This window comes from Pantherophis guttatus, chromosome 5 (assembly GCF_059756535.1).
Source record: "Pantherophis guttatus breed Tessera chromosome 5, ASM5975653v1, whole genome shotgun sequence".
NCBI lineage: Eukaryota > Metazoa > Chordata > Lepidosauria > Squamata > Colubridae > Pantherophis > Pantherophis guttatus.
The window spans coordinates 91,140,676-91,166,170 of record NC_142067.1 but is presented as its reverse complement, the minus strand read 5'-3'; the positions used below and the strand labels follow the sequence as shown (position 1 = coordinate 91,166,170).

Sequence of the window (25,495 nt, the reverse complement as noted above, 5' to 3'; positions counted from 1 at the left end):
CCGGAAAAGTGCTCTGACAGGAAAATACGGGCTCCTGAGCTCCGTTTTCAGCTGCAACAGCTCCTGCAACCCTCTGCCAGTGAAAACAGAGCTTGGGAGGACCGTGTGCAGCCCTCCTGAGCTCCATTTTCTCTGGCAGAGGCACCGCGGGTCGGTCCTTCGCTGTCCTTCGCCAGATCTAAGACCCCGTGGGCCGGAGCTGGTCCCCAGACCTTGAGTTTGACACCCCTGTAGTAGAGCATAATATATGTCACTAACTTCTTTTTACTTGATGGAATACTATATGCAGCATATCAAAAGAAAATGCGGAAATAAAGAGAAAATTCCAACACCATACATTTACAAAACCAAATGCCTTTAACATAACTTGTAAGAGGCTTCTATACTTAAAGAAGTATAAAATTAATTCCTAGGAAAAAATAAGTCCTTATTTTACTGATTTAATTTTAAAAAATAATGCAACAATTAAATTTACACAGATTTACTTGAAAATAAATTGTATGAATTCATTAGTGCACTTTCCTATTATGTAATTTGGGAGTGCAGTCCCATACAGTTGGGTATTATGAGATCACAGAATCCTCATTTTTTTCTGTTTCTTTTACCTGTCAATCAAATTTCCAAGAATATAATAATTTCATTGAAAGTGACACCATTTTAGATATCTCAATAAATAAATCCCAAAAGACACATAGCCCCAAATTTAATATTTGAGGTAAAAATTCCTGAAATTTAGCCCATATTCTTTTTCTTGTCAGATCCTACAATGCTAAAGATTAGTACTGAGAATTTTCTTTTTAAACCTAATGGAGTCAAATAAAATAAAAGAAGTAATTTGATTAATAGAGTATATAATAACCCAAGTTCAGTAGTGCCTTGACATATTCATATTTAAAAACTTTAGCATCCAAGCTTTTAAAACTGAATAAAACACTGTATTTATTATTTCCTTAACAGAACATAAAATGTACACAATATTTCTATAGAAAGTTATTTCAGATCAGATTAGGTTCACAGTATATTATGAAAGCAATATAGTTCACCATCAAAGGTCATGTTCAACAATTCCCAAATTTTATCAACACAGATTGAAAATTGTGAACAACTGCTACATCTACCTTAGTTAAAAGGTTACCAGTGAAAGTGTTGTAATAGAGGAAATTTTGAACCAGAAAAACTAGGTTGCAGAGCATTTGGATGATTTTATCCTGAATTCAAAGGCAACACATTCATCCTCTTTAAGAGAAAATTGTTTAAACAGTGTACACTATCAATGTTGGCACATGGTTGCAAAATGTTAAATGCAAAAGCAGTACAGACGATGAACATTATACAAAGAAACATGGAATAGGCAAATATTCAATACAGCAAGACATAAAACATAGAATCTTAGGAAGGGGTTTTCTAGTCCAATTTCCTGTCCAATTCCCTAAACCATTACCCAGGTCAAATGGTTGTCCAATCTATTTTTGAAAACCTCCAAGGATGGAGTTCCCACAACTCCATGAGGCAAGCAATTCCACTGATTAATTGTTTTTACTGCCAGAAAATTTCTCCTTTCTTCTAGGTTGTATCTGTCTTTAACAAACTTCCGCCCATTACTTCTTGTCCTGCCTTGGAAAATAAGGCAGTGCTTGGTGCTTTGGAGAATAAATCAATTCCCTTTTCTCTGTGACAGCACCTCAAGTACTGGAAGACAATTATCATGTCCCCCTAATCCTTCTCTTCAACAGACTATACATAAAAATGACTTAGCAGATAAATCCCTGAAATATATTCAGTTATGAGGACCACAGTTGGTACACTGGAGAAAAAGAATGGTGGTGGGAACTTTACATAACCAAAATTACATTTGCATAATCAAAAGAAATGGACTGATCAACTAATAATGATATATGACATAATGAAACTGATAGGTTCAAGGAAATGACAATTGATTAGCTATTTTGTATAAAAAAAGCAAACATCACTGGTGACAATTCTCAACTGGATATGAATTAACCATAAAAGACCCAGGAAACCCCAAAGAAATACTGAGCAGATGATGAAGTTCAGTTCAAAGGTTGTAACTTTGCCAAAATAGTTATGTTTTCTTATGGTATAATGTAAAGATTATTATATATTATATTGGGTTTCCTCAAAGAAAGAAGATTCAGGTTTAGTCATGTGTAGAGTTAGACACACTGAAGTCGGTCCACATTGATTTCAGGGTGTCTATTCTACATACAACTAACTCCAAATCATTGCTGAATGCTGCTATGGATTTGTGGCATGGTAATGTTCCTTTACATTTTACTTGTTGCTACATATTACCATAGGTATAATAGTTGCCATATTTGAAGACAAGAATTTTTCCTGGTATTGAATACAGTTCTCCAATCTTGCTTGTACAGTAGTTGCTTGAGATAACCATTCTTTGCTTGTTTCATGAAATAGAATGAATAATCTCTTCATCTTTGAGCATTAGTGTTAAAAAACACTTTCATGCCTTTGCAAACATGTTCTAAGCACATCAAATCCATCCTTATGTCCACTTGATAGAGATCTTCCTGATGTCCTGGTAGACAATACACTTTCCCTTCTAGTCTCCGAACTGTCACTCAGTAGCACCTTCCGTCCTACTACCTGCATGGATTTCTGATAAAACTCTTTGGATGCAAAATAGTAAATGAATGGATCTATGCAGTTGTTGAGACAACTAAGGCACAAGGTGAGTTTGTAAATATGATAGTAACCCTCTTTTTCTGTGAGACGGCTGACAATGTGCACCAATAGGATAAAGTTGTTGGGTGCAAAACAAATGATGAAAACTAAGAGCACTATTATAGCCAAGTAGACCGACCGTGTCTTCTGCCCATTGCCATACTTGTGAGAAGCTTGAATAAGTTTCCAAATAATGGCGGTGTAGCAAGCAACTGTAATTGTGAATGGAAGCAAGAAAAAGAAAAAAAAGGGCAACAGGAGGAAAGCTCCCCATGCAAGAACACCGGGAAGCATATTCCAATAAAGGACATCAAAACAGGTTGTAATATTCAGCTGGTTTACTTTAAAAGTCAGGTCAGTTGAGGCAAGGGGCCACAAGGAGAGTAATACAATAAACCACATTACAATGCAGGTAGCAATTGCATATCTCTTTTTTCTCCATTTTTGGGAGGTCAGTGGGTAAACCACCCCCAAATAGCGCTCAAAGCTGATGAAGGTCATAGTCAATATGGAGGAATACATGTTTGCATAAAACATTATTGTGACGTAGCTGCACAGCTGTTTGCTGTAAGACCAGTGGTTCTTCTTCAGGTGGTATATAATCTGAAGGGGAAGACAGGAGGCCAGTGCAAGATCTGTGAGGCTAAGGTTAATCATGAGAAGAATTGATGTTGTTTTGGGTTTGATATGAAAGAAGAGAATCCAGAGTGAGAAAATATTTCCAGGGATACTGATAATAACAACTAGCGAATACACAATTGGTAAGATGACCACAATATCAGGATTCTTAAGCATGTTTATTGTTGCATTATCCAGTGAGGTGTTTTTCATCATTTTCTGTATTTGATTTCCTTCTTCTTGAAAATTTGAAAGATATATCTCACAGCTTAAATTTGTACCCTATAAAGTAGAGAAACACAGAAAAGTGGTCAGTGAAAATGCGAAAGAAAACTTAGATGTGGTTTCTTCTATGGACCACTTTCTCACATGTCATGTACGCCTTTCTAAAGGCCATCACATATCCCTTTCTAAAGATATATGCTAAATTAACTAGTCAATCTACTGCTTTTGCTACTAAATTTATTCAGTATATCTGTTAAGTACCTCAAAATTAAATTTGCCAAGCATTTGTACATTGCATAGTAGCACTGCAACACATCAATAACATTCAACAAAATATAATAAAACAGTAATATAGATTATAAAGGTGTAAACTATGAAGAGAAAGGAGGGAGGGAGGAAATTTAAATGAAACATTTTTGGGATTAAAAATACCATATATATGAGGTAACAGAAGCACTCAGCTCTGGCCACAGAAGTAAGACAAGGATAATCATGGCAAACCCATGAAGTTCCTTTTTAAAAAGCCTCTCGCTCTTCTGGTCTCTCTTTGGATTTCAGATTAAATAGATACTTTAAGAAGATTATGTGCATTTAGTGGGTGGCATTCCATTAGATACCATTGTCCATGGTCATCACTGTGGTCCAAATACTTCTTTAGTGCTCTTAGATACCAGCCTCCCTATTTTATTAGACTAAAATAAAATAAAAAATAGGAAGCAGATATGTTGCAAGACAATAGTTTTTTGCATTATATTTATTTACGGGAATGGCTTTTGCTCCACAAAAGTTCCAATAGGATGGTTGATGCTAGCTTGAATTCTGGCATATAGTTGTTTTGTGAATGTGCACCCTAGACTCAAAATTCTAGTTGTGCCACTGGCACCGTCTCCTGATCTACTGCAAACCTAGCACATTGAATTATGTCAGAGGACAATAAAAACCAGTGAAAGTGAAAAAGACAACAATAACAATAATAATGTCAAAAATGCTGCTGATACAAATATGGGACTTGGTCCCATTTATTCAGCAATCACCAGATGAACTGCGAGAGGTTGTACTAGTAAATGCACATGCATACAATGCAATGTTTTAGTATTACAATGGTAAATATTCCTAAAATATCATATGTATCACAAGATAAAAAGAATACTTTTGCTAAGCATGTATAGAACTTCCTTTTTTATAAACCATATCATGTGCATACTATCTGATTAAAATTTCAAAAGCAAATTAATATATATCCGCTAATGTCTAGAAATGTGAACACTTCCCCTTTCATCACAAGATCAAAAGCAAAACACAAATGGTTGACTGCCATAGAAAGACAAGTCACGGCATGTCAAAGAAGAACTTGCCATGCATTTTATAAGTAACTACATACTGTATGTACGTCCTGCATGCATCGAGCATACAGAATATACAGTGGAATAAAATATTCTATTTCATAAGTATGCAGAACTAAGAAAAAAAGAATATGCAGTTGTAAGCCAGAGAAGTTATAAAGTAGGTTACCAGTTATAGTAGTACTTATGCCATATGGAGTATTATTCACTATATGTAATTAATTCATTCTGATACATTTTGGCCCACATGTTTCAAGGGCAACCAAAGTTCTAATAGTTCTATTATTGCTTCAACCCAATATTTGATCCTTTTGGCTCAGGAGTATTTTGGTGAAAGATACAGAAGCAATGATGTAGATACAGATCAGTTATTTTCAGTCAAAGAAGCATATTTATCCATTTATTTAGAATTTGATACATAAAATATGCCTATACAACAGGCTCAGAGAAAGTTCAGAACAGAATAATCAGATGTTGCCCTTCTGTGAAGTTAAGAAGTCCAGAAACCTCTGTAATTGGAGAAGTTTAAGGAGCACCTCATGGCACCATTACAACTGCAGAAGTGATTTAGAAAACAAGCAACATAGTTCAATAGTGGGAAATCCACCTGGGTATACACTTAGACAAGGTGTAGTTCTAAGTATGTATACCATATAAAGAAAGCACCTGCTAAGTCAAACCAGACAGGAATGAGTAAAAGCCTATTTCTTTTATTAGGAATAATTCTACATGGAGAGATCCTTGGACTACCAATCAAAATACATTATTTATCTACTGCACCGTTTTTTGGTACAGGCTTTCTGCGAAAAGGAAATAAAAAGGTGAAACAAGAAAACTTGGGTAGATTACAACCCGGAAATAGCATTATTGGCTCCATCTGCTAATCTATGTATGAGAAAGGATGTTGTTTGCTGTGGGGATGGCAGTTAAAGTTCTGTTTCAGTTTCTGGAGAGCTGCTAGGGTCTGAAGGAGACAAACCAAGCTGAAGCTGAACTTAAGTAGGGTAGAGCTGATGTTTCTTCATCAGGATCACTTATCAGGGTTGTATTTCAAAGATAAAGCAAGTCTGTGCCTTGAGGATACTCTCAAATGTTTTAATAAGTCAAGTCTACTCCCTTTATATACACGCTCTCTAAATCAGCCAAATTATTATTAAATTCTCACATTTATATATTTCTCAATAATATGCTTAAGAAGCAAAAATCTGCTTTGCATATCCCTTCCTAGCTAAAAACCAAACTATATTACCCAAATGTTGCTGTCACCATGTCTACTCTTTGAATCAGAAGGTTAGATAACACCTTCCCAGGTACACGAATAATCTAATCCCTCTATCATTTTTCATTTCCTTTCTGTTACATTTCCTTTTGTATAAGAGAAATGGCATTCTTCCATTTATAGGGTACAGAAGCATACACATATATGAAATATGCACATTATGAAACAAGTTGTAGAGTCACTTTGTAAGCAAATAGGAGCCATATTTTAACCTTTAAAATAAAATCTTAATTCTTGTTATAACATCTTTAACTGCATATTTCTTGTCATATTTCAAGATCTTACAAAGATTTTACTTTTGTTTCATTTTTGTTTTTTCTGAGATAATACCATTTCTAGATATAACAACTGCCAAGGTCAGCTACAATAGTTGGGCTTATACAACAATAAATGATGAAAAATAAATCTTTTTAAAGCTACTGTATGCTTATGCATCAATCTCTTTTTAAAATATTTTTTCTTGACATTGTATGTACACTTACCAATCTAGATTTTATTTGCTCCTTTACATGCAGCCAATTTACTTTGTAGTAGTAAAGTCAGAAGGTGGAGAGATAATCACATCACATTTTTCTCTATAAGCTGTCTTCTGAAAAAGGAAAGTCCTTTATTTTAGAAAGAGGGGTATTTTTTTATTTGTTTTTGGAAGCATGTAAAAAACTTGTGGTAAGGCACAACATTACCACACCGCAAATCTTGAAAGCCTAGGTAAAGACTTGGAACTCCACATAAGGGACTGCAGGAGGAAGACTTTACAAAAAAACCAACAGCTATGTAATTGCTGAGTTGAATATAGCATAAGGTGACCAGACATCCCGCTTTTGGTGGGACAGTCCCGCTTTTTAGCAATTTGTCCCGCGTCCCGCGGCGTTTCAAAAAAGTCCCGATTTTTCATTCTGCCTCCTCAGTCTCGCTGCCTCTTGAGCCCCAGCTGATGGCTAGAAGAAAAAAAAACTGTTTAAACTCTTGCCCGGGGCTTCAAAGGGCCGCCCTACAGGCAATCAGTGTAAAGAGTTCCTGAAGCAGTTTTTTTTCCCCTAGCTAAGCTGCAGAAACGAAACCGAAACCAGGATCTTTGGTGGAACGTGACAAAATGAGGCAGAGAGAGATTTATTTTTATTTTTATTTTTCCTCCCCAAAAAAGGTAGGTGAAAAACTGCAAACAATGGGAAATTTAGGAGGAGAGTTCAAGATTTTAAAACACAAAAGAAAAAAAAGCTGTATTTAACTAGGGAATTGTAATAATTGAATTGAGATACTATTAATTGTATATTGTGTTGAAAGCAGAAATGTTTAAGTTGTGGTTCAGAGGAATATATGGGGGAAATTATTTGGTTTATTATTATTGGTAAATATAATTAATTGATTTGTAAGAAATTGGATTGCATGGAAATAATTGGAATATTCATGTTCATATTGATTAATATACAAAAAAGATAGTTTTATAACTAATTGATTTATATTAAAATGTTGAATTTGTATTAAACAACTATATTACATAATTACATAATTAAACAATGTGAGGATGGATATAAAATAGATGACAATGGAAAGGGGTATAATATAGAATAGAAGGGAAAAATTGAATTTGATTAAGATTAGAGATGAGGATGAAGGGTAATATTGGTTTTTTTAAAAAAATAGATGAGGAATAAATATGGCAAAAAGGAAATATAGAAATTGTAAATTTAATTGAAGTGACTAAACACTGTTTAAATTTGTGAACCGGCCAAATACTCTGTTCAAAGAAAATAAATTGTATGTTTGTATGTGTGTTTCTAATTACTGCTATTTATTCATATTTGTTCTCTTTTATTCTTTAAAGTTTAACCATTCATTCTTTATCTTAATATCTTTATATTTGTTTGGGGTTGGCTTTCTTCCCTTTCATCTTTTTTATTGTACAGCAATCTTTCTCCTCAAACCTACCACCTCTCTCTTTTCTTTCCTTCTTACTTTCTCTTCCCCCCCTCTTCTTCTCCTCCCTACTTCCTCTTCCTTTCTCCTTCTCCTCTCTTCCTCCCCCTCTTACCCTCACTCCTACTCTAATTTCCCTTCCCTTCCTTCATCCCTCTCTATTGCTGTATCCTTTTATGCATATGGACTACTCAGAGGGCTGAAAAAGTTATTTTTGACTGGTCCTCGCACTTTTGACCAGTCATCGAACTTACGACTGTCTTCACATTTTATGTTTTTTGCCCTATCTTATCACCATGGTGAAGAGAAGCAGTTGTGAAATGAGTGACATGGTTGTTAAGGATGCTGCATGGGCATAAATGTGAGGATGGTCATAAGTGTGAGGACCAGTCAAAAGTGCGAGGACCTGTCAGAAATGACTTTTCAGCCCTCTGAGTAGTCCCTATACACATAGCCATGGCCACCCGGTCACATGACCAGCTAGCCACGCCCACCCAGTCACATGGCCTCCAAGCCACGCCCACACAATAAGTCACGCCCACAATGGTGTCCTTCTTACCAATGTTAAAATCTGTTCACCTTACCCTATACACATAGCCATGGCCACCCGGTCACATGACCAGCTAGCCACGCCCACCCAGTCACATGGCCTCCAAGCCACGCCCACACAATAAGTCACGCCCACAATGGTGTCCTTCTTACCAATGTTAAAATCTGTTCACCTTACCCTATACACATAGCCATGGCCACCCGGTCACATGACCAGCTAGCCACGCCCACCCAGTCACATGACCAGCTAGCCATGCCCACAAAATAAGCCACGCCCACAGTGTCCCTCTTTACCAATGTTAAAATCTGGTCACCTTAATATAGCACAGAAACTGAGAGACATTAGAATAACCCCAATAAGGTTAAGATAGTATGGCTATTTGTTAGGGATCAAGAGAGTTGTCATTTAAAACAGTGGTTCTCAACGTTTTCTTCACCACAGACCCCCTTTAAATAACTTTTGTGGCCATGGACCGAGGCCACAGACCACCAAGATTTAACTCAATATTTAAATCATAACATTTCTTCAAACCTTCACAGACCCCCTTGTGATGACATTGTGGACTCTCAGGGTCCACAGACCACAGGTTGAGAACCACTGATTTAAAACATCTGGAGATCATTCAAGTAAATATCCCTCTAGCCTACAGAAAAAGATAATACGTAAGAGAATCAGTTTGACACTATTGAATAAGACTCTGCCCCACAATTAAGCTTCTTAATTGCCACCAAGTCTCAATCAGAGTTTGATTGGGTCACAGACCCATTATCTGTGACCATCCAGATGTGGTTAATTGACATCTCCTATGCTTGGTACATGATTCATGGGGGGGGGGGCAAATTCCCTATTCAAAGTCTAAAATATTGGTGATACAAATGCAAAAATGATAGGAATTTTTGTATCCCCTCCTGTGAGTTTTGCCTACTATAACTCTGCAGATTTTGTACTATGTGACATTAAAACAAAATCACGTACAGCATTACCAATTTAGGCTAAAAGTATTCATATACAATTTGCCTGGAGTAATATGTGCTGGAGGCAAATTTGGCCAAATTTGGTTCAATATTATTATATTATTATTAATTAAATTTATATGCTTACCATCTCATTCTAAAAAGTGAGCCAATAGAAGCAGAAATTTGTTAAAGGACTGTTTACTATTATTTTTTCTTCATCCATTCAAATTATGCCTCTACTCAAAATCTTCTTGACACATTTTTTTTCCTTTTTAAAAAATACCCCACCAGAGTGTTAGTAAAATGTTTATTTATGTGTGATATAGTGTTAGCCTCAAAGTAGATAACGTATTTCATTCTAGGTCAGCTCTCGTGATTAACCAACAGGAATAAATCTTGCAAAACAAAAAATGTTCACGGAAATGGATGAGTTCGTCTCTCTGGTAATATTGTTATCAGCAAGATCTCAACAATAACCTTTTTATCTCTTCTGCCAGTCTAATGAAGTCTGCTTCCCCTCCCCTTCACACTTAATCCTTTTTTTTAAAAAGATCTAGTGGTTTCAAGCTTGGCTAATCTGCACATTGCATTACTGCACGCAAACACCTTACCATGTGAAAGTAACTGCTTGGTGGCATGATTTTATTGTAACTTTCATGTGGCAGCTGTGTGCATTCTGTCCTCAGAATGCACACAACTTGTGGTGTAAACATGCTAAAACTGTGAAACAGAAGCCAGAAGAAATGAGGAAGTGGTGGAAATGATTTGCATGAAAGGTTTGTGGAACTTGGGGAGGGGGGCACATTGCTGAAACACACATTTGAAGGTAACCTCCAAATCTTGTAACCAATTCAAAGTAATATATCAAGAAGCTTCTCTTAATTGGGCATTGCATTCCCAAATTTTGGTCAGAGTGGAAGTTGACAACAAACCAACAGTAGTAGTCACTTATTCGCACTTAAATTTTATTTTATTATTCAATTAAGTCAATATAATTAACACAATTGCCTCCACTATAATTAATAATTTGCTTCCGTCATATTAAAAATGACAATTTGAACACCTTTAGAGATTTTAAGAACGATAGGACCTTGAAGCAGAAGTTTATCCTATAATAGATAGATAGGCAAAAAAGGTGAACTTTAAAAATATAATACCTTACAGAAAACTTTTCTATCCAAGGGTCTTTCAGGAATATTGGGTTAGAATTCCTGTTATTTATACCCAAGAATGATTAATGACTCTTACCTGAGGATTACCTAACCAAATGTCATTTTAAAATGTATGACTTCTGAAGAAGCCTTTCAAGAGACTCTTATTATTTTAATGACCCAAAGGTGCTTTTTATTTTTCCTTGAAGACATTTGGCTTCTCATCCAAGAAGCTTTTTCAATTCTGACTGAATGGTGGGGGGTGGAAGAATTTTCATTCCTTGCAGTCCACGCTCACCATTCAGTCACAACTGAAGAAGCTTCTCGGATGAGAAATGAAACATCTTCAAGGTAAAACAAAGTGCAGTTGTCTTTTGAAAAAGCACCTTTGATCTGGATGACTGAGAATCTCCATACATTATTTTAACTAAACAGCATATCAGAGCAACAGTGTAATGACTTCTTCAAAGAGAAAATCTTTATCATCACTATTGTTGCCATCATCATTATCATCTGCATTGCTGTATTGTTTGAATAGTCATGGAATGGGAATCCCCTGTCTGAAATCATTGTCTACAATAAATTGAAATGAAAATTATAATGCTCAGACTGGAATAATAATAGAATGATAATGGTCTATTGTCAACTATAGAGTTCTGTTGAGGAAGTGAGTGTCTAGACTCATTTTTATCAGATTCATGGCACAGAAACAGCATTGATCTTTTTGGTAGATGACCTCTGTTGGGACATAGGAAGGAGGAATGCACCCCTTGGTATTTTAGATCTCTCAGTGATTTTTAATTTTAAGAGTTGGAGCTTGGTAGTGCTGTGCTTCAATTATTGAGTGACTGGTACCAATTGTTGGTTGGTAAGAAGAAATCAGCCTTGTGGATCCTGACTTCTGCACTTCTACCAACTTCTTCCAAGTTCTATTCTATCACTTCATCTGTTTTACATCTAAATGAAACCACTAGCAGAGATTGTCCATCAATTAAGTGAGATACCATCAGTACCCAATTACATATCTCCACTTTGGACTAAGCTGGAGATGCAGTGAAGTCTTAAACTGGGGTCTGCAGATAATTTGGATTTGAATAGGATGAAACAGTGTCAAACTGAACCTTAGCAAGATGGAGTTGCCCTCGGTGCAGAAAGAATCTCTCTTTTTCATTTTTGGTGATAACTCTTGAAAAGTGGTACTACCCTAAAAGAACAGGTACATGGCTTGGGAACTTTCTAGATTCATGGCTACTGCTTAGTAAGCAGATGGAGACCACAGATAGGGGACTTTCTTCCAGTTTTGGCTGATGTACCTGTAGTAAGGAGCCCTTGCCATAGTAACTTGTTTTCTCTTAATCATCACTTCTTATATTATTTCCTGTCGGTTGATCTCTCTCTCTCTCTCTCCCTCCCTCCCTCCCTTCCTCCTCCCTGTCTCTGTCCCCCCACCCCCACCACACACAAAGAAATATACTTCTTCCCTCATGAAAGGGGTGGTTGGATGGAACAAAAAACCACATACCTGACATAACATAATATCCAAATGAGCTGAAGACAAAGTGGATTTCATATCATATTCTGATATAATTTATAGTTTATGGATTTTATAGGTGTTTATATTTATAGTTATAGTTTATATGAATTTATTGGTTTTTAAGTTTTTGCTCAGATTTTATTTTGTAAACTGCTGTGATAATAAAGTCATTCAAACTGTTCTGAGAGGGCACTAATGTGCTTTTCCACTGAATAGGCTGTTGGTTGTGTAACACTGATATGCAACCATTTATGGTGCAATAGAAGCAGCATTGCCCATTTCATCACAGGTAACAGTGACAGAGTTGGAAGGGACCTTGGAGGTTATCTAGTCCAACCCCCTGCTCACGCAGGAAACCTGTACTAGGGATTCGAACAGCCGAACTGCCAACCTTTCTGATCAACAAGCCCAGTGTCTTAGCCACTGAGCCACCTAATCAGGCTGCTGGTAAGTTATAGCTCCCTTTATGCTTGTTGTGTAATTTCTTTTAAGAGTATGCTTGTCCGTGTGCACTATAGTACCAAACAAACAAACAAACAAACATGAACACATGGAAAATGAGATTTCCTTAAACTGACATTCATGAATTTACAAAATCAGAAGAAAACCAAAGGCTTCTTCAATATATATATGGATGGAGTGGGGTGCATCACATTATTCCTGGCAGGAAGAAAATGTATAATATCCTTGTTCCAGTGGTGGGTTTCAAAATTTTTTACTACCAGTTCTGTGGATGTGGCTTGGTGGGTGTGGCATGGTTTGGTGGGCGTGGCATGGTTTGGTGGGCATGGCATGGTTTGGTGGGCGTGGCAGGGGAAGGTTACTGCAAAACCCCATTTTCTCCTGATAAGCTGGGACTTGGGAAACAGAGAATAGATGGAGGTGGGGCCAGTCAGAATTTTTACTACCGGTTCTCCGAACTACTCAAAATTTCCGCTACCAGTTCTCCAGAATTGGCCAGAACCTGCTGAAACCCACCTCTGCCTTGTTCTTTTTTTGGAGAACCTCTATGGACCGAAAATACAGACTTGAGTTCTCTAATGACGATTTCTTTCTGATTCATTCTATGCACATCAGCCTAATGATAGAGTCTGAAACTGTATTTTCTATACCTGTACTTTTAATTCACCATATTCTGAATTTCTGAAACTATTAAGAAAACTGAGTACTGTATATTATAAAACAATAACATTCCTACAATACTGTTTGCATCTTATGGTTTGCTTCTATCCTGCAAAAATATTCCAGCAAATGCTATAAAGGAACACAAAATGGACTTCCGGTGGCTCCGTGTTCCCCGATGGACGCTCCTTTAGGAGCTCCAGCCCCGCGATTCTGTTTGCCACTAGAACAGCGAAAATCAGCTGTCTAGCAGCTTGAAACTCTCCCCCAGGGAAAAATGGGGAGAGAAGAGCAGAAGGGTCTGGGTAGAGCTCCCCTAGGCCCCCAGGGTTTTTTTTTAAGCCTGGGGTTTGCAGGGTGAGAGCTCCCTGAAAGCCCTTCAGTGCTCCGGATCCGGGACGAGTCTTCTTTATGCAGAACAAGGGGTCGCAACCACACCAGCAAAGCAATTTTAAGGATTAAGAGAAACTTTGACCCTGGATGCTGGCAGAGCAAAATCAGGAGAACAAAAAATGCAAGTACTGAACTTTAACTCCATTTAAGAGAAAAAAGAAAAAGATGGCGCTTAAGGGCGTGAAAAATGAAACTTATTACTAGTGAAAGTGATTGTTAACATTAGCAACATTGTTAAAGCTACTGGATTACGCAGCAAGAAAAAGATTTAAAGTGCTAGTGGAATGGAAAAAAACTATGGTATTGACCTCAACTAATTTATACTTTTAAATTGTGTGGAAAATAATTGGACTTATTGCCTGATAGCTGAATAAATTTAAAGTGAAAATTGAAATATGGCTGACATCAAGGATGGAGGATCATTATTATGTGAGCCAGCAAATTCACAAGTTGTGACTGTAAAGGTTTTACAAGAACTCTTAAACTTTCATACTTCTGTTATATTAGAATCAATTAAAAGGACTGTTCAAAATCAAAATTTGGAGAACAACAATGATTTGCTGGCTGGAAAAGAGGAAGAAATTAACCAAGCTAATGTGATTTTGGAGGAGGGAAAAGAGACTGCCAGGATTAAGATAGCACACTGGAAACAGAGGTTTTGGCAGAGGCTTCTATGCAACTAATTGAAAAGCAGCAAATAGACTCTTTCCTGCAGACTGATAAACTTTACCGTGACAATACTTGGCTTTACAGACAGAATCAATCTTTAAGGAATGAAGTGACTGATTATTTAAGCAGGAAGAGTCGAAATGGAGGTTTCAAATTAAAGGAGATAGTTTTAAGAAGAGAACGAATTCCAAAGATACATCAGCCTCAAATCTATATTCAAAAATTTTTGAAAATAAAAGCAGGGGGAGGAGCAATGCTGAAGAAGAAAGTATTATTGAAGAAGAAGGACTGGAAAAATATAGGAAGAAAGGAAAAATGGAAGATTAATTTCTTTTGGGGAGGATCTTAATAATAAATATGAAAAGCTTACTGAAATTAGTATTTTTTAAGTTTAAGTAAAAATGTTTAACTAAAAATGGATAGCTTTTTAAAAGTTATCGAGGTATTAAAATGGTTAACTTTAAAATTAATAGATAGCTTTCTGAAAGTTTTGAAATTGATATTTTGAAGAATGAATTCAAGAGTTAGAAATAATTTAACCCAATGGATTAATAGTATCTTTAAGGTTATATTCTGAAGAATGTTTTATTGAAGTGTTTTTTAAAACTTACTGAAGTATCAAAATAGTTAATTTAAAATTGAATGGATAGCCTTTTTTAAAAAAAGAAAGTTTTGAAAGTTATATTTTGAAGAATGTTTTATTGAGGTATTAAGAGATTTTAAAAGGTTTAAGCTAATAATAATATTTTTCTTTTTTTTTCTTTCTAAAAAGATATGCTTTAAAGAAAGTTTTAAAATGTTTAAATTAGAATTTTAAAAGGAGAGGCTGATGAATAACTTTTAAAAGAGGAGTTAAAGAGTGTGAGGGAGTTTTGAATCTTGTAGTAAGTTAGTATATTTTAGCTTATGCTTGTTTAACGTTATACCCTGTTTTTGCTCTGGGAAATCGGGGGTGGGTGGGTGGGGGAGGGGTTGAAGGTTGTGTGGAGATAAAATTTTATCTATTAATACATTTATCTATCTATTAAAAGATAGATAAATGTATTAATAGAGAAGTAAGAAATGTGGGAGTAATGTCATAACAAAGGAAATGATAATATTAAGATATGATAAATATTGGAAGAGTAAAAAGAAGACACAAAAGATGTATTCAGAAGATATATTGAATGATTGATTATGTATTGTATTGTTTGTTTGTTTATAAAATAAAAAAAAACTTTTTAAATAAAAAAAAGGAACACAAAATAATCTGCTAGTGTCTCAAAAGAAGAAACTAGTATTATAGGCAAGCTCTGCCTTCTAAAAATGACTATATAAAAATATACAGGGTCTCCTTACTTTCATTTCAGTTCATTCAACCAAATATATAAATATCACCCCATATGTACATTTCCAAATATGATACAGTATGACTGCTTGTCTTTAATTTATGAGGTTTTAATCTATTTATTATAATGATCAATAAAACAATATCTTCCCCCCTCTTTTCTCCTCAGATTCTAGCTATGAAGTATGTTAAGCCGATAAATGAATAGGTTGCAATCACTCCATGAGCTTCCCAGTACAATATTCTAACCAATATACTGAACATGATACAGAATCAATGATAATAATCACATTAGAGACAAATAGACAGGGTAGCTAAGCACAAATCAATACAAATAAAAGTCAATGAGTATTTGGAGGTAGGAATAAAAAGCAAATACACTTTTAAATACCTAAACATTTTGGTGGAACAGCTATTAAACAATATTTTACATTTCAGAAAACGGTCTGGGCAAGCCTGTAAAAGCCACTTTCAATCAACTACCAGTACCTTCTGTAAGAAACAACAAAGAAAGTTTGTTTATGCTTGTAAAAACAAATGCTATTATAAGCTATAATTCTGCAGGTTCTGTTTTCAAGCAGCTAGTGCAAAGAAAGATTCCCCCAATAAAGTTATTATAGCATTTATGTAATTTACGAATTTTCCCCTAACTTTTGTCTTCCCTAGAACAGCAATGTAAAGATGGCTTTGTTTTATTAGATGCCTGTCTCAGATGCAGAAATGTTACTAATGTATTTCTTTCTGCTTTAATTAAAATCCAACATATTATAGTCGATTTATACATTATGTTAGAACATCAGTTGCTTATGTAGTTTTAATAATAGTTCTGATTACACAGTAACTGCTCTTCCCCAACTCATTGCTGATTGCAAATTTGTGTGTTATCCGTTTTAAAAATATTTTACAGTTGTTTAATTTATCAATGATGGTTTTTATCAGGAGGTACGATGTAATTAACTATAGCACTATTTTTATTGAATAATAATCCTGAATTATCACACATTATTCTTAGAATGTATATATTTTAAGCAAAACATGACAAATGTATAATAATTACAAATATTATAGCACTATTTTTATTGAATAATAATTCTGAATTATCACACCTTGTTCTTAGAAGGTATATATTTTTAAGCAAAACATGACAAATGTATAATAATTACCTGCTGCAGTGTGTGCTACATTCAACAATGCTTATAATAGGAAGTGAGCTGATTTTGTTTCAGAATAACTCAGGAAGTTACCATACCCACTCCACCCCTCCCCCCCCCATACCCATACCCATACAAACACACATACACTTAACTCTTTCATCATTGATATTATGTAAATAATTCAAGAAGACACAAAGTGAAATTATTAACTGAATTTACATCATGCACATAGATCCCTCTGATAATAAAAATATTTGAGTCTTAATAAAGGGGAATAATGTGGATATTTTAGAATGTAATACTCTAGTTTGTATTTTCCATCTCAAGAAGATATACGGGAGAGCGGGAGAAGGAGGAGGAGCTTGGGGGAATCTCCTGTCTCATTTTGCGCAGCTTTAGAGAACAAACTGATTTAAATGCCAGCTTCTTCATGCTATCTGAAGTTGCATAAAGTTCAAACACAAAGAAATACATTAGTACCATTTCTCTCAACCAAGGTAGAGAAGCACTGGCTTTTTCATCCAATTTCTTATCTTTTTAACATTCTGTCTTTCTGCTGTATTAGAAATGTCCATTCTCTTTACCAGGTACAAAGTTCTATGATCCTTCAAAATTGGCCATGATAGTTAGGTTGATGGGAGCTGGTGTTCAGGAATTTTGGAGGGCTAAAAAAGTATAAGGTGATAAAATATAACGTTTTTAAAAAGCATTTAGAAACATTGGGCAAAAGTAATTAAATGATTATTTAAGCAATAAGAATGTGTTTAAATGTATATATTTTAGCTGTTAGGCTTTTTTCTTTCAGCTTTCATTTCAGGTTTGCCTCATAACAACTTTGATGTATATTATAATGAAAGAGAGTTAGCTTAAGTATATTTGAAGCAAACCAAAATGCCTGGCCAATTTTTGGACAATTAGAATACAAAGATGTTGAAGGGGTACTCAAGTAAAATAGGGAGATTGCAGAGAAACTTAATTAATTTTCATCTGCATTTATTACAGAAGATACAAAGCAGTGATACCAGCCTGTAACCATTTTCTCAGCAACAACTAAACAGTCCAAATAGAAATTCTAGAACACAGTAACAAATCATCCAGTTCTGTCATCATTTATCTATAAGAGTATTCTCATAATTGGGGAAATTTTAAAAAATTGTTCAACATGTAGCATGTGAGGAACAGATGGGCATTTCAACTTCACTCTTAACTCTGGCTTCAGTGCAGTTATGAGTCCAAGAAAGGATAAATTACTTTTGAAAATGCTGCCTTAAACTACTGTCTCCAAAATAATGACTGCAGTTATTTCGTTCCCAAAATTCTAGAACCCATCCTCTTTCTCCTGAGCTCCTGGGCTTATCTGCACTTTACCTTGCCCATCATGTGTGTGTGTGTGTGTGTGTGTGTGTGTGCATGCATGCAGTAGATACATACCTACTACTGGCCACCCATCTTACTTCTGGGTAACTCTGGCCAGTTCTTTAGTACTAGCCACTCACCTGAGGGTAAGAAGAGATGATGTCTTCCTTTCATTCCCATCCTATTACAACCTGTCCATGTCTCCAGCCACAATTAAAACCACTATTTTCTGACTCACATTACTTGAGGACTTCAGTGTAGAATAGTCTTCAGGACTTTATTCCAGTTCTAGTGGCAGCCTTAGGTTCAGTTGCCTGGGTTTCCTAGCATTTTCCCACCCATCCAGTGGCTGGTTATTGTCTGGGACAGTCATTTCATTCTGGGGTGCTTTGTTCTCTGAAGGTCAGCTGTGATTTTGTGTCATGGTTTCTAAGGTAGAGTATGCACCATCGATTTAACAGACCATTCTTGAGTGGCTGTTAAATCAATGATGTATACTCTACCACAGAGTGAAACTGATTAAGTTCTGGTAGTTCCAGGCAGCAGTGCCAGCTTACTGGAGGGCTCTGATCAACTGATTAAGATCACAGAGCTAAGCTTCTTAACTTGCAGTTACCACTTCTTAGGAAAGAGTTGTAATGATACGGCCTGTGGGGTGAGGGTGGAAGAGGAAGAGTTACTGCCTAGGTTATGATCAGATAAAAAGAAGGGAACCCTAGCTGAATGACAGGCAGAGAAAGAATTTTAGAAGGCATCTGCCCTAGAGTGCCAGATTAGTAAAAAGAAATGGTACAGGATTTATACTTTCAGACTTGCAAGATTAAAGTAGCCTTTCAATAAAGTTATCATGTTTCCTGTCTAGTTACTTGGAAGTCTGATTGGGCTGCACTGCAGAGAAAAGCAGGTCAGGAAGAGATACCTTATTTAAACTTTCTGTCTGCCCTGGGAGTGAAGAGAAAAGTGGTTTAGGCACAGGACACAGTACAAGGAATTATCTGACAACAGCAGCCAGTGATCTTTGAAGCATATCTCTTTCTCTCTTATTCACATGTTTGCTTAGTGACCATTTCACTTAACAACAAAGTTGCTAGAACAGATTGTGATCACTAAATGAAAGGGAATATTTTTTCTTAAAACTTTAAGTTGGAAAACAGTCCAGTGCTACATTATTTCTGTGATATATATTATACATCATATATATCGTTCCAGATAGTGTTCTAACAACTAAATCAGCTAGCTGTGCCTGGCTACATGTATATCGTTTTATTTAGTTTGCTAGTATGTTTTGTGTTGATTGCTTATTTAGTATCCTATAACTATCACTAAGTGTTGTATTTTATGATTCATGATGAATGTATTATGATGACTGTGATCATGATTTATCACTTATATCTTTTATGTACACTGAAAGCTTATGTACCAAAGACAAATTCCTTATGTGTCTAATCACTCTTGGCCAATAATGAATTCTATTCTATTCTATTCTATTCTATTCTATTCTATTCTATTCTATTCTATTCTATTCTATTCTATTCTATTCTATTCTATTCATCTGAACGATCACTTCTTCCTTGCTACAAAATTTTCATACAGTCTAGAGCCGTGATGGCGAACCTATGGCATGAGTGCCACAGGTGGCATGCAGAGCCGTATCAATGGGCACCCGAGCATTGCCCTAGCTCAGCTGTGCATGCCAGCCAGCTGATTTTCAGGCCTTCCGGGCCCACAGGAAGTCAGGAAACAGGCTGCTTCCAGCCTCTGGAGAGCCTCCAGGCGGGGCGTGAAGGCCATTTTCACCCTCCCCCTAGGCTCCAAGAAAGCCTCTGGAGCCTGGGAAGGGCGAAAAATAGGCCTTCCGGTCCCACAGTGCCATCACGTGTCAAAAATGGGGGTTACACGCGGGGGTCACATGCGCATGCGGGGGGAGCATTGAATTATGGGTGTGGGCACGCGTGCACGTGATCCCCCATGCTTCCCCCCCGCTTTTGGCACTTGACGGTAAAAAGGTTAGCCATCACTGGTCTAGAGGAATATAGGAACAAAAGAGCAATCTGTTCCTTAGAAAAGAAAATGGAAGGGGAGGGGAGGAAAGAAGGAAAGGAAGGGAAGGGAAGGGAAGGGAAGGGAAGGGAAGGAAAGGAAAGGAAAGGAAAGGAAAGGAAAGGAAAGGAAAGGAAAGGAAAACCCAATCATAATTTTTGAAGTTTTCTTAAGAAACCGTCAGGAGCAGCATAGGAAACTGGTAGCTTTAACTGCAACGTGAAATTGATCTCTTTGTGAATCTTTCTTCCTTGGCTATATATTGGCATCATTCTTCTTTAGAATCTCAGATATGAAGTTGCTAATTTCCTAGCAAAATACGTAATTTATCTCTCAAATTAGTGCCAAAAATTAGAAAATAGCCATCATGACTCTTTTCTTTTTTCAAAATAACCCAAGACTGGTCTAAGCCAACTAAAGCTTGTTACTTTAATAGTTACAAATTGGTAGAAACAGCAACCACAAGAACCACCTTTGCTCAAAGAAAATGTAAACTTTTGCAATGTTAAATCCTGCCATACAGATCTGGGTATTTTGAACCTGTCTAAAGGATGGGGTCAATTTTTTGATATTATATAAGTTGATTTTCACCAAGCCTTTAGCAAAGACTTGAGCTTTAAGTGGCCATAATGTATCACCAGTAATCTCTTTTATGGGTTATTAGCTGGTTGAAAACAAACAAAAAATGACGATCACGACAACAAAGAACAAAAAAAAAAAAAAAAAACCACAGATGCACCAGTAAGTTAATTGTACTTCAATCTCTTTCCTGATTAACCAGCCAGACAACCAAGAGATTTCAGTTAAATAAACCTACTTTTTGTAAATTACACCTTAACAGTTTTATGTTTAGACTGTCTGAGACTGAGACTTTCATTCTTACTCAATATTCTTTTTCAGGCAGAATAAAGAAACATACAATGTATGCAAAGGAAGTGCTTACTTCTTCTTTCTGGAGTTTTTAAAAATAATTTTGATATGTCTTTTATTACGGACTTTAGAGCATGCATTAAATCCCTTCATAGTCAAAATAAAACAATCACAGGGAGTTGACCCAAGAGGAGTCATCAGAAGACTGAATAGAACTACAAAGATATACAAATGTAGCAAGAAAAAAGAGAACACCCTTTTGCAATGGGAAAAAATAAAATCTGATGCCATATTTTCTTATATTGCAGTTTCTTCTATATCCAACCAGGTGTTCTTTGGTTGCTCTACCAACGAACCTGAATATTATGAAGTTGCCATTAACTGTGGAGTATGTCTAAAATAAGTCTAGGTGCTCATTTGGTATTTGCTTCTGAGACATGGAAAAAAGATGGAGAACTAGGTTTTACAGCTTCACCAGGACTCTTGGGGTGATATATTTTGTATCAGTAGAGTGCTGGGAATAAGAAGCAGAATTTCTAAGGTAGTTACAGGGATTCTGAACTTCCTTAGGCCAGCAGGAGCATTTTCAATGGGATAGCCTGGTATGAGTATTCTCACAAAATGGTTACCATAATAATAAACTGGATGGCACAGTGGTGAATTTTGCCTTTCTTCTTTAGATGGTTCTAATGCTGTAATTTTCATTTTTTTCCCCTGCAGAAGTGGCCAGGTTGCCAAAGAAATATTTCCAAGAGCCACCATTTTTATTTTCTAAGAATGTTTAAGGGTCAAAGTCATTTCTGGAATCAAATAGTAGAAGTGAATACTGCATTTTGTACCATAGTAGAAGTGAGTACTCCACTTTGTACCATGTCATACTTTTTTTTAATTAAAAAAAAAAAACTTTAAAAAAAATTGAACGGAACAAAAATGCTGATGAAGCATTTTCTGTATGTGTGAAAATGGATAGGAATATAACTTATGCAAAAATAAGTGAAACAGGTTTTACAGCTACAATACAAAGGAGATATATTTATTGGAAAAATATTATAAGGCTAGGCAAAGCCTAGCAACCAGCCAAAAACATCCTAGCACAGTGATGGCTAACCTTTTTGCCATCGCGTGCCAGGAGAGGGGGGGGCGGGGGAGGGTCACGCGCGCACATGCCCACGTGCATGTGTGCGCAACCTCCTCTCCCCTCCCCCCCCGCTCCTGGCACAGGATGGCCTGGTAGGGCCGTTTTTCTTTCTTACCTGGTTCCAGATCCTCTCTGTGTATCTGGGAACGGCAAAAACAGCCTTTCCCACTCCCTTGGAGGCCCTACGGAGGCTGAAAGGGCCCATTTCCCAACTCCCGGTGGGACAGGAAGTGACATTTTTTGCTGTCCCCAGCCTCCAGAACCTCTCTAGGAGTCTCTAGGAGCCTCTCTAGGAGTCTCTGGAGGCTGGGGACAGGAAAAAACATCACTTCCTGTCCCACCGGGAGTGGGGAAATGGGCCCTTTCAGCCTCCGTAGGGCCTCCAAGGGAGTGGGAAAGGCTGTTTTTGCCATTCCCAGATACACAGAGAGGATCTGGAACCAGGTAAGAAAGAAAAACGGGCCTTCCCCACCCTCCCAGACCCTCCAGAGGCAGGAAACAGCCTGTTTCCCTACTTCTGGTGGGCCCAGAAGGCCCGAAAATCAGCTGGCCGGCGCACGCATGCGCCCCAGAGCTGAGCTGGCGTGCCCACTAATATGGCTCCGTGTGCCACCTGTGGCACGCGTGCCATAGGTTCGCCATCACGGTCCTAGCAAGATGTAAGTACAACACAGGTGTGTGCTTGGGGAAAAGGCTGGTAGAAAACAGTCTAGGGTTAGCAGACTCTGACAAAGATGGGTACAAAGTAAATCTACAACTCTTCACCTATAACACACTGTCATAAAGAGTGCTGTCATTAGATTCATTCTTCAATAACACCAAAAAAAGTGTTGTCTTAATGTTGTTGTTCTTGAACATCATTTTGAGTATTCCAAATATATAATGATTCTGTCAATCTCTACAGGTCTAATCTGTATCTATCCTATGACTATCACTAAGTGTTGTATTTTGTGATTCACGGTGAATGTATTATGATGACCGTGATCATGATTTATCACTTATATCTTTTATGTACACTAAGAGCTTATGCACCGAAGACAAGTTCTTTGTGTGTCCAATCACTCTTGGCCAATAATGAATTCTGTTCTGTTCTGTTCTGTTCTGTTCATCTAAGTGATCACTTCTTCCTTGCTACAAAATTTTCATACAATTTAGAAGAATATAGGAACAAAAGAGCAATCTGTTCCTTAAAAAAGAAAATGGGAGGGGAGGGGAGGAGGGGAGGGGAGGGGAGGGGAAAGAAAGGAAAGGAAAGGAAAGGAAAGGAAAGGAAAGGAAAGGAAAGGAAAGGAAAGGAAAGGAAAGGAAAGGAAAGGAAAGGATCCAGTAAAACCCAGATCATAATTTTTGAAATTGTCTTAAGAAACCATTTAGACTATTTGTATTTTGCATTGGAAAATCAGAACAAGTGTGTCAGCACCAGCCGTCCTCTCAGTCCTTGTACTACTGTGGTTGGTAGGTATAATATTGGTCTTGAATCCTGGGCTAATTGTAATTGTCTTATATAAAGGAGTTTTAGGATCCATGGTGAGGCTACTTTATTTGGCAAACACATAATTCAAATAATCCATTGACATGATGGGACTGTTTCAACTTGTAACTGACCCAGCAGACATAGAAGGCCTTGTAATTTGTTGTGTTATACAGGAAAATGGTGGTTTAAACAGGAGCGATTTAACCAGAGGTGCTTTTCAGCAGGTTTTGACAGGTTCTGGAGAACTGGTAGCAGAAATTTTGAGTAGTTCGGAGAACCGGCAAATACCACCTCTGGCTGGCCCCAGAGTGGAGTGGGAATGGAGATTTTGCAGTATCCTTCCCCCAGGAGTGGGGAGGGAATGCGGATTTTGCAGTATCCTTCCCCCTGGAGTGGGGTGGGAATGGAGATTTTGCTGCAGTATCCTTCCCCTGCCACGCCCACCAAATGATGTCCACCAAGCCACACCCACAGAACCAGTAGTAAAAAAATTGAATTCCACCACTGGATTTAACATCTGTTCTTTACCATCATCAAATAACATGGCATTCATCAATCCCTCTATCACTTTTAATGTGGAAGATCTATTCTGCAGGTTAGTAAATCCAGATGTTTCCAGGTCTTTGAGAATGTTTTCCCTTCATATAATCAATGCTTCTTTCAAAGCCTTGTTCAATCTACACAATATAAAGTGATACCTCGGTACTCAACTGCTTCCAAACTTGTAGAATTTGGTAGTCAACACATTTTGATGTGACAATATTGTCCTGGGACTCATCTTTGGTACTTGAAGTCCTGCAAAAGGAAGCAGGGGAGAGCCGCAGACAGAGGGCAGGAAGTTGGCATGCTGGGAAGGTCCTTCCTGGCCGAAAAAAAGGATCATATGATAAGTCACATTGTTTGTTTGCTACTAGTCCTTTTTAGTATTTGTTGCACCTCCTGGAACCAATTAAGCACGCATACCAAGATATCACTGTAAGAGATCTTATCACTTATCAGAATCTCAGAGAACACCTTTCTTTTTGACAGAGAGGAACCACCTCCCTGAAGTAGCTCAGAGAAGAAATTAATAAAGGAAGTGGAACAATGTTTGTAATGAAGTTTGAAAAAAACATCACCTTGCTGAATCTTACAACTATGTGTGAGAAATCAGTATTGAGACTATTCTGCAATGTTGAAAATGGGGAAAAAAGAATACTTTTATGTCTCATTTATCTTTTATTTATTTATTTTATTTATTTATTTATTTATTTTTTATCTCATTTCACTTTTTTAATGCTATCTACTAGCATGCTTTTATTGAGCTCAAATCTTGAAAGTGAATTGATCACTATTTGTCTAATAATGACAAATATGTAACTATAAATTCTTCATAGAATTAAATTGGACTTTATAGTTAATGCAGTTCCATTAACAGAAATATCCATACACTGATCTACCATTAACTCTCTGGGCTTGATTATCCCATACTGGCACTCTTCTCATACCTCTTGATATTTTTCTACCACTACATCATCCACTTAATAAAAGAATTGCCATTTATTTTGGGAACCAACTTCTTTGTACCTTCTCTGAAATTCATTCTCTGTGTAGGCTGAAATCTGTTCTGCCTGCGTGATCTGCATGAACTCAAATGTATCAGTATAGCATAATTAGGATTATATTCTAGTGGCAAT

At 36.8% G+C, this 25,495-nt stretch overlaps 1 protein-coding gene across 2 annotated transcripts; it reads right to left on the bottom strand.

Moving 5' to 3' along the window:
• Positions 1–480: 480 nt before the first annotated feature.
• On the bottom strand, positions 481–16,979 carry LOC117673795 (P2Y purinoceptor 8-like). Of its 2 annotated transcripts, XM_060686660.2 has the most exons (3): positions 16,951–16,979; positions 6,651–6,757; positions 481–3,603 (listed from the first exon to the last, which is right to left on the bottom strand). In XM_060686660.2, exon 3 carries the CDS (start codon positions 3,535–3,537, stop codon positions 2,470–2,472), a length of 1,068 nt encoding a protein of 355 aa, XP_060542643.1. In that variant the 5' UTR covers positions 3,538–3,603; positions 6,651–6,757; positions 16,951–16,979; the 3' UTR covers positions 481–2,469. The 2 variants fall into 2 exon arrangements, with proteins under 2 accessions (XP_060542643.1, XP_034287314.1); XM_034431423.3 differs by lacking the exon at positions 16,951–16,979 and having other exon boundaries at positions 6,651–7,393.
• Positions 16,980–25,495: the final 8,516 nt, after the last annotated feature.

Excerpts from the sequence above, each read along its gene's own strand:
- LOC117673795 (XM_060686660.2), bottom strand. The coding sequence starts at position 3,537 with ATGATGAAAAACACCTCACTGGATAATGCAACAATAAACATGCTTAAG.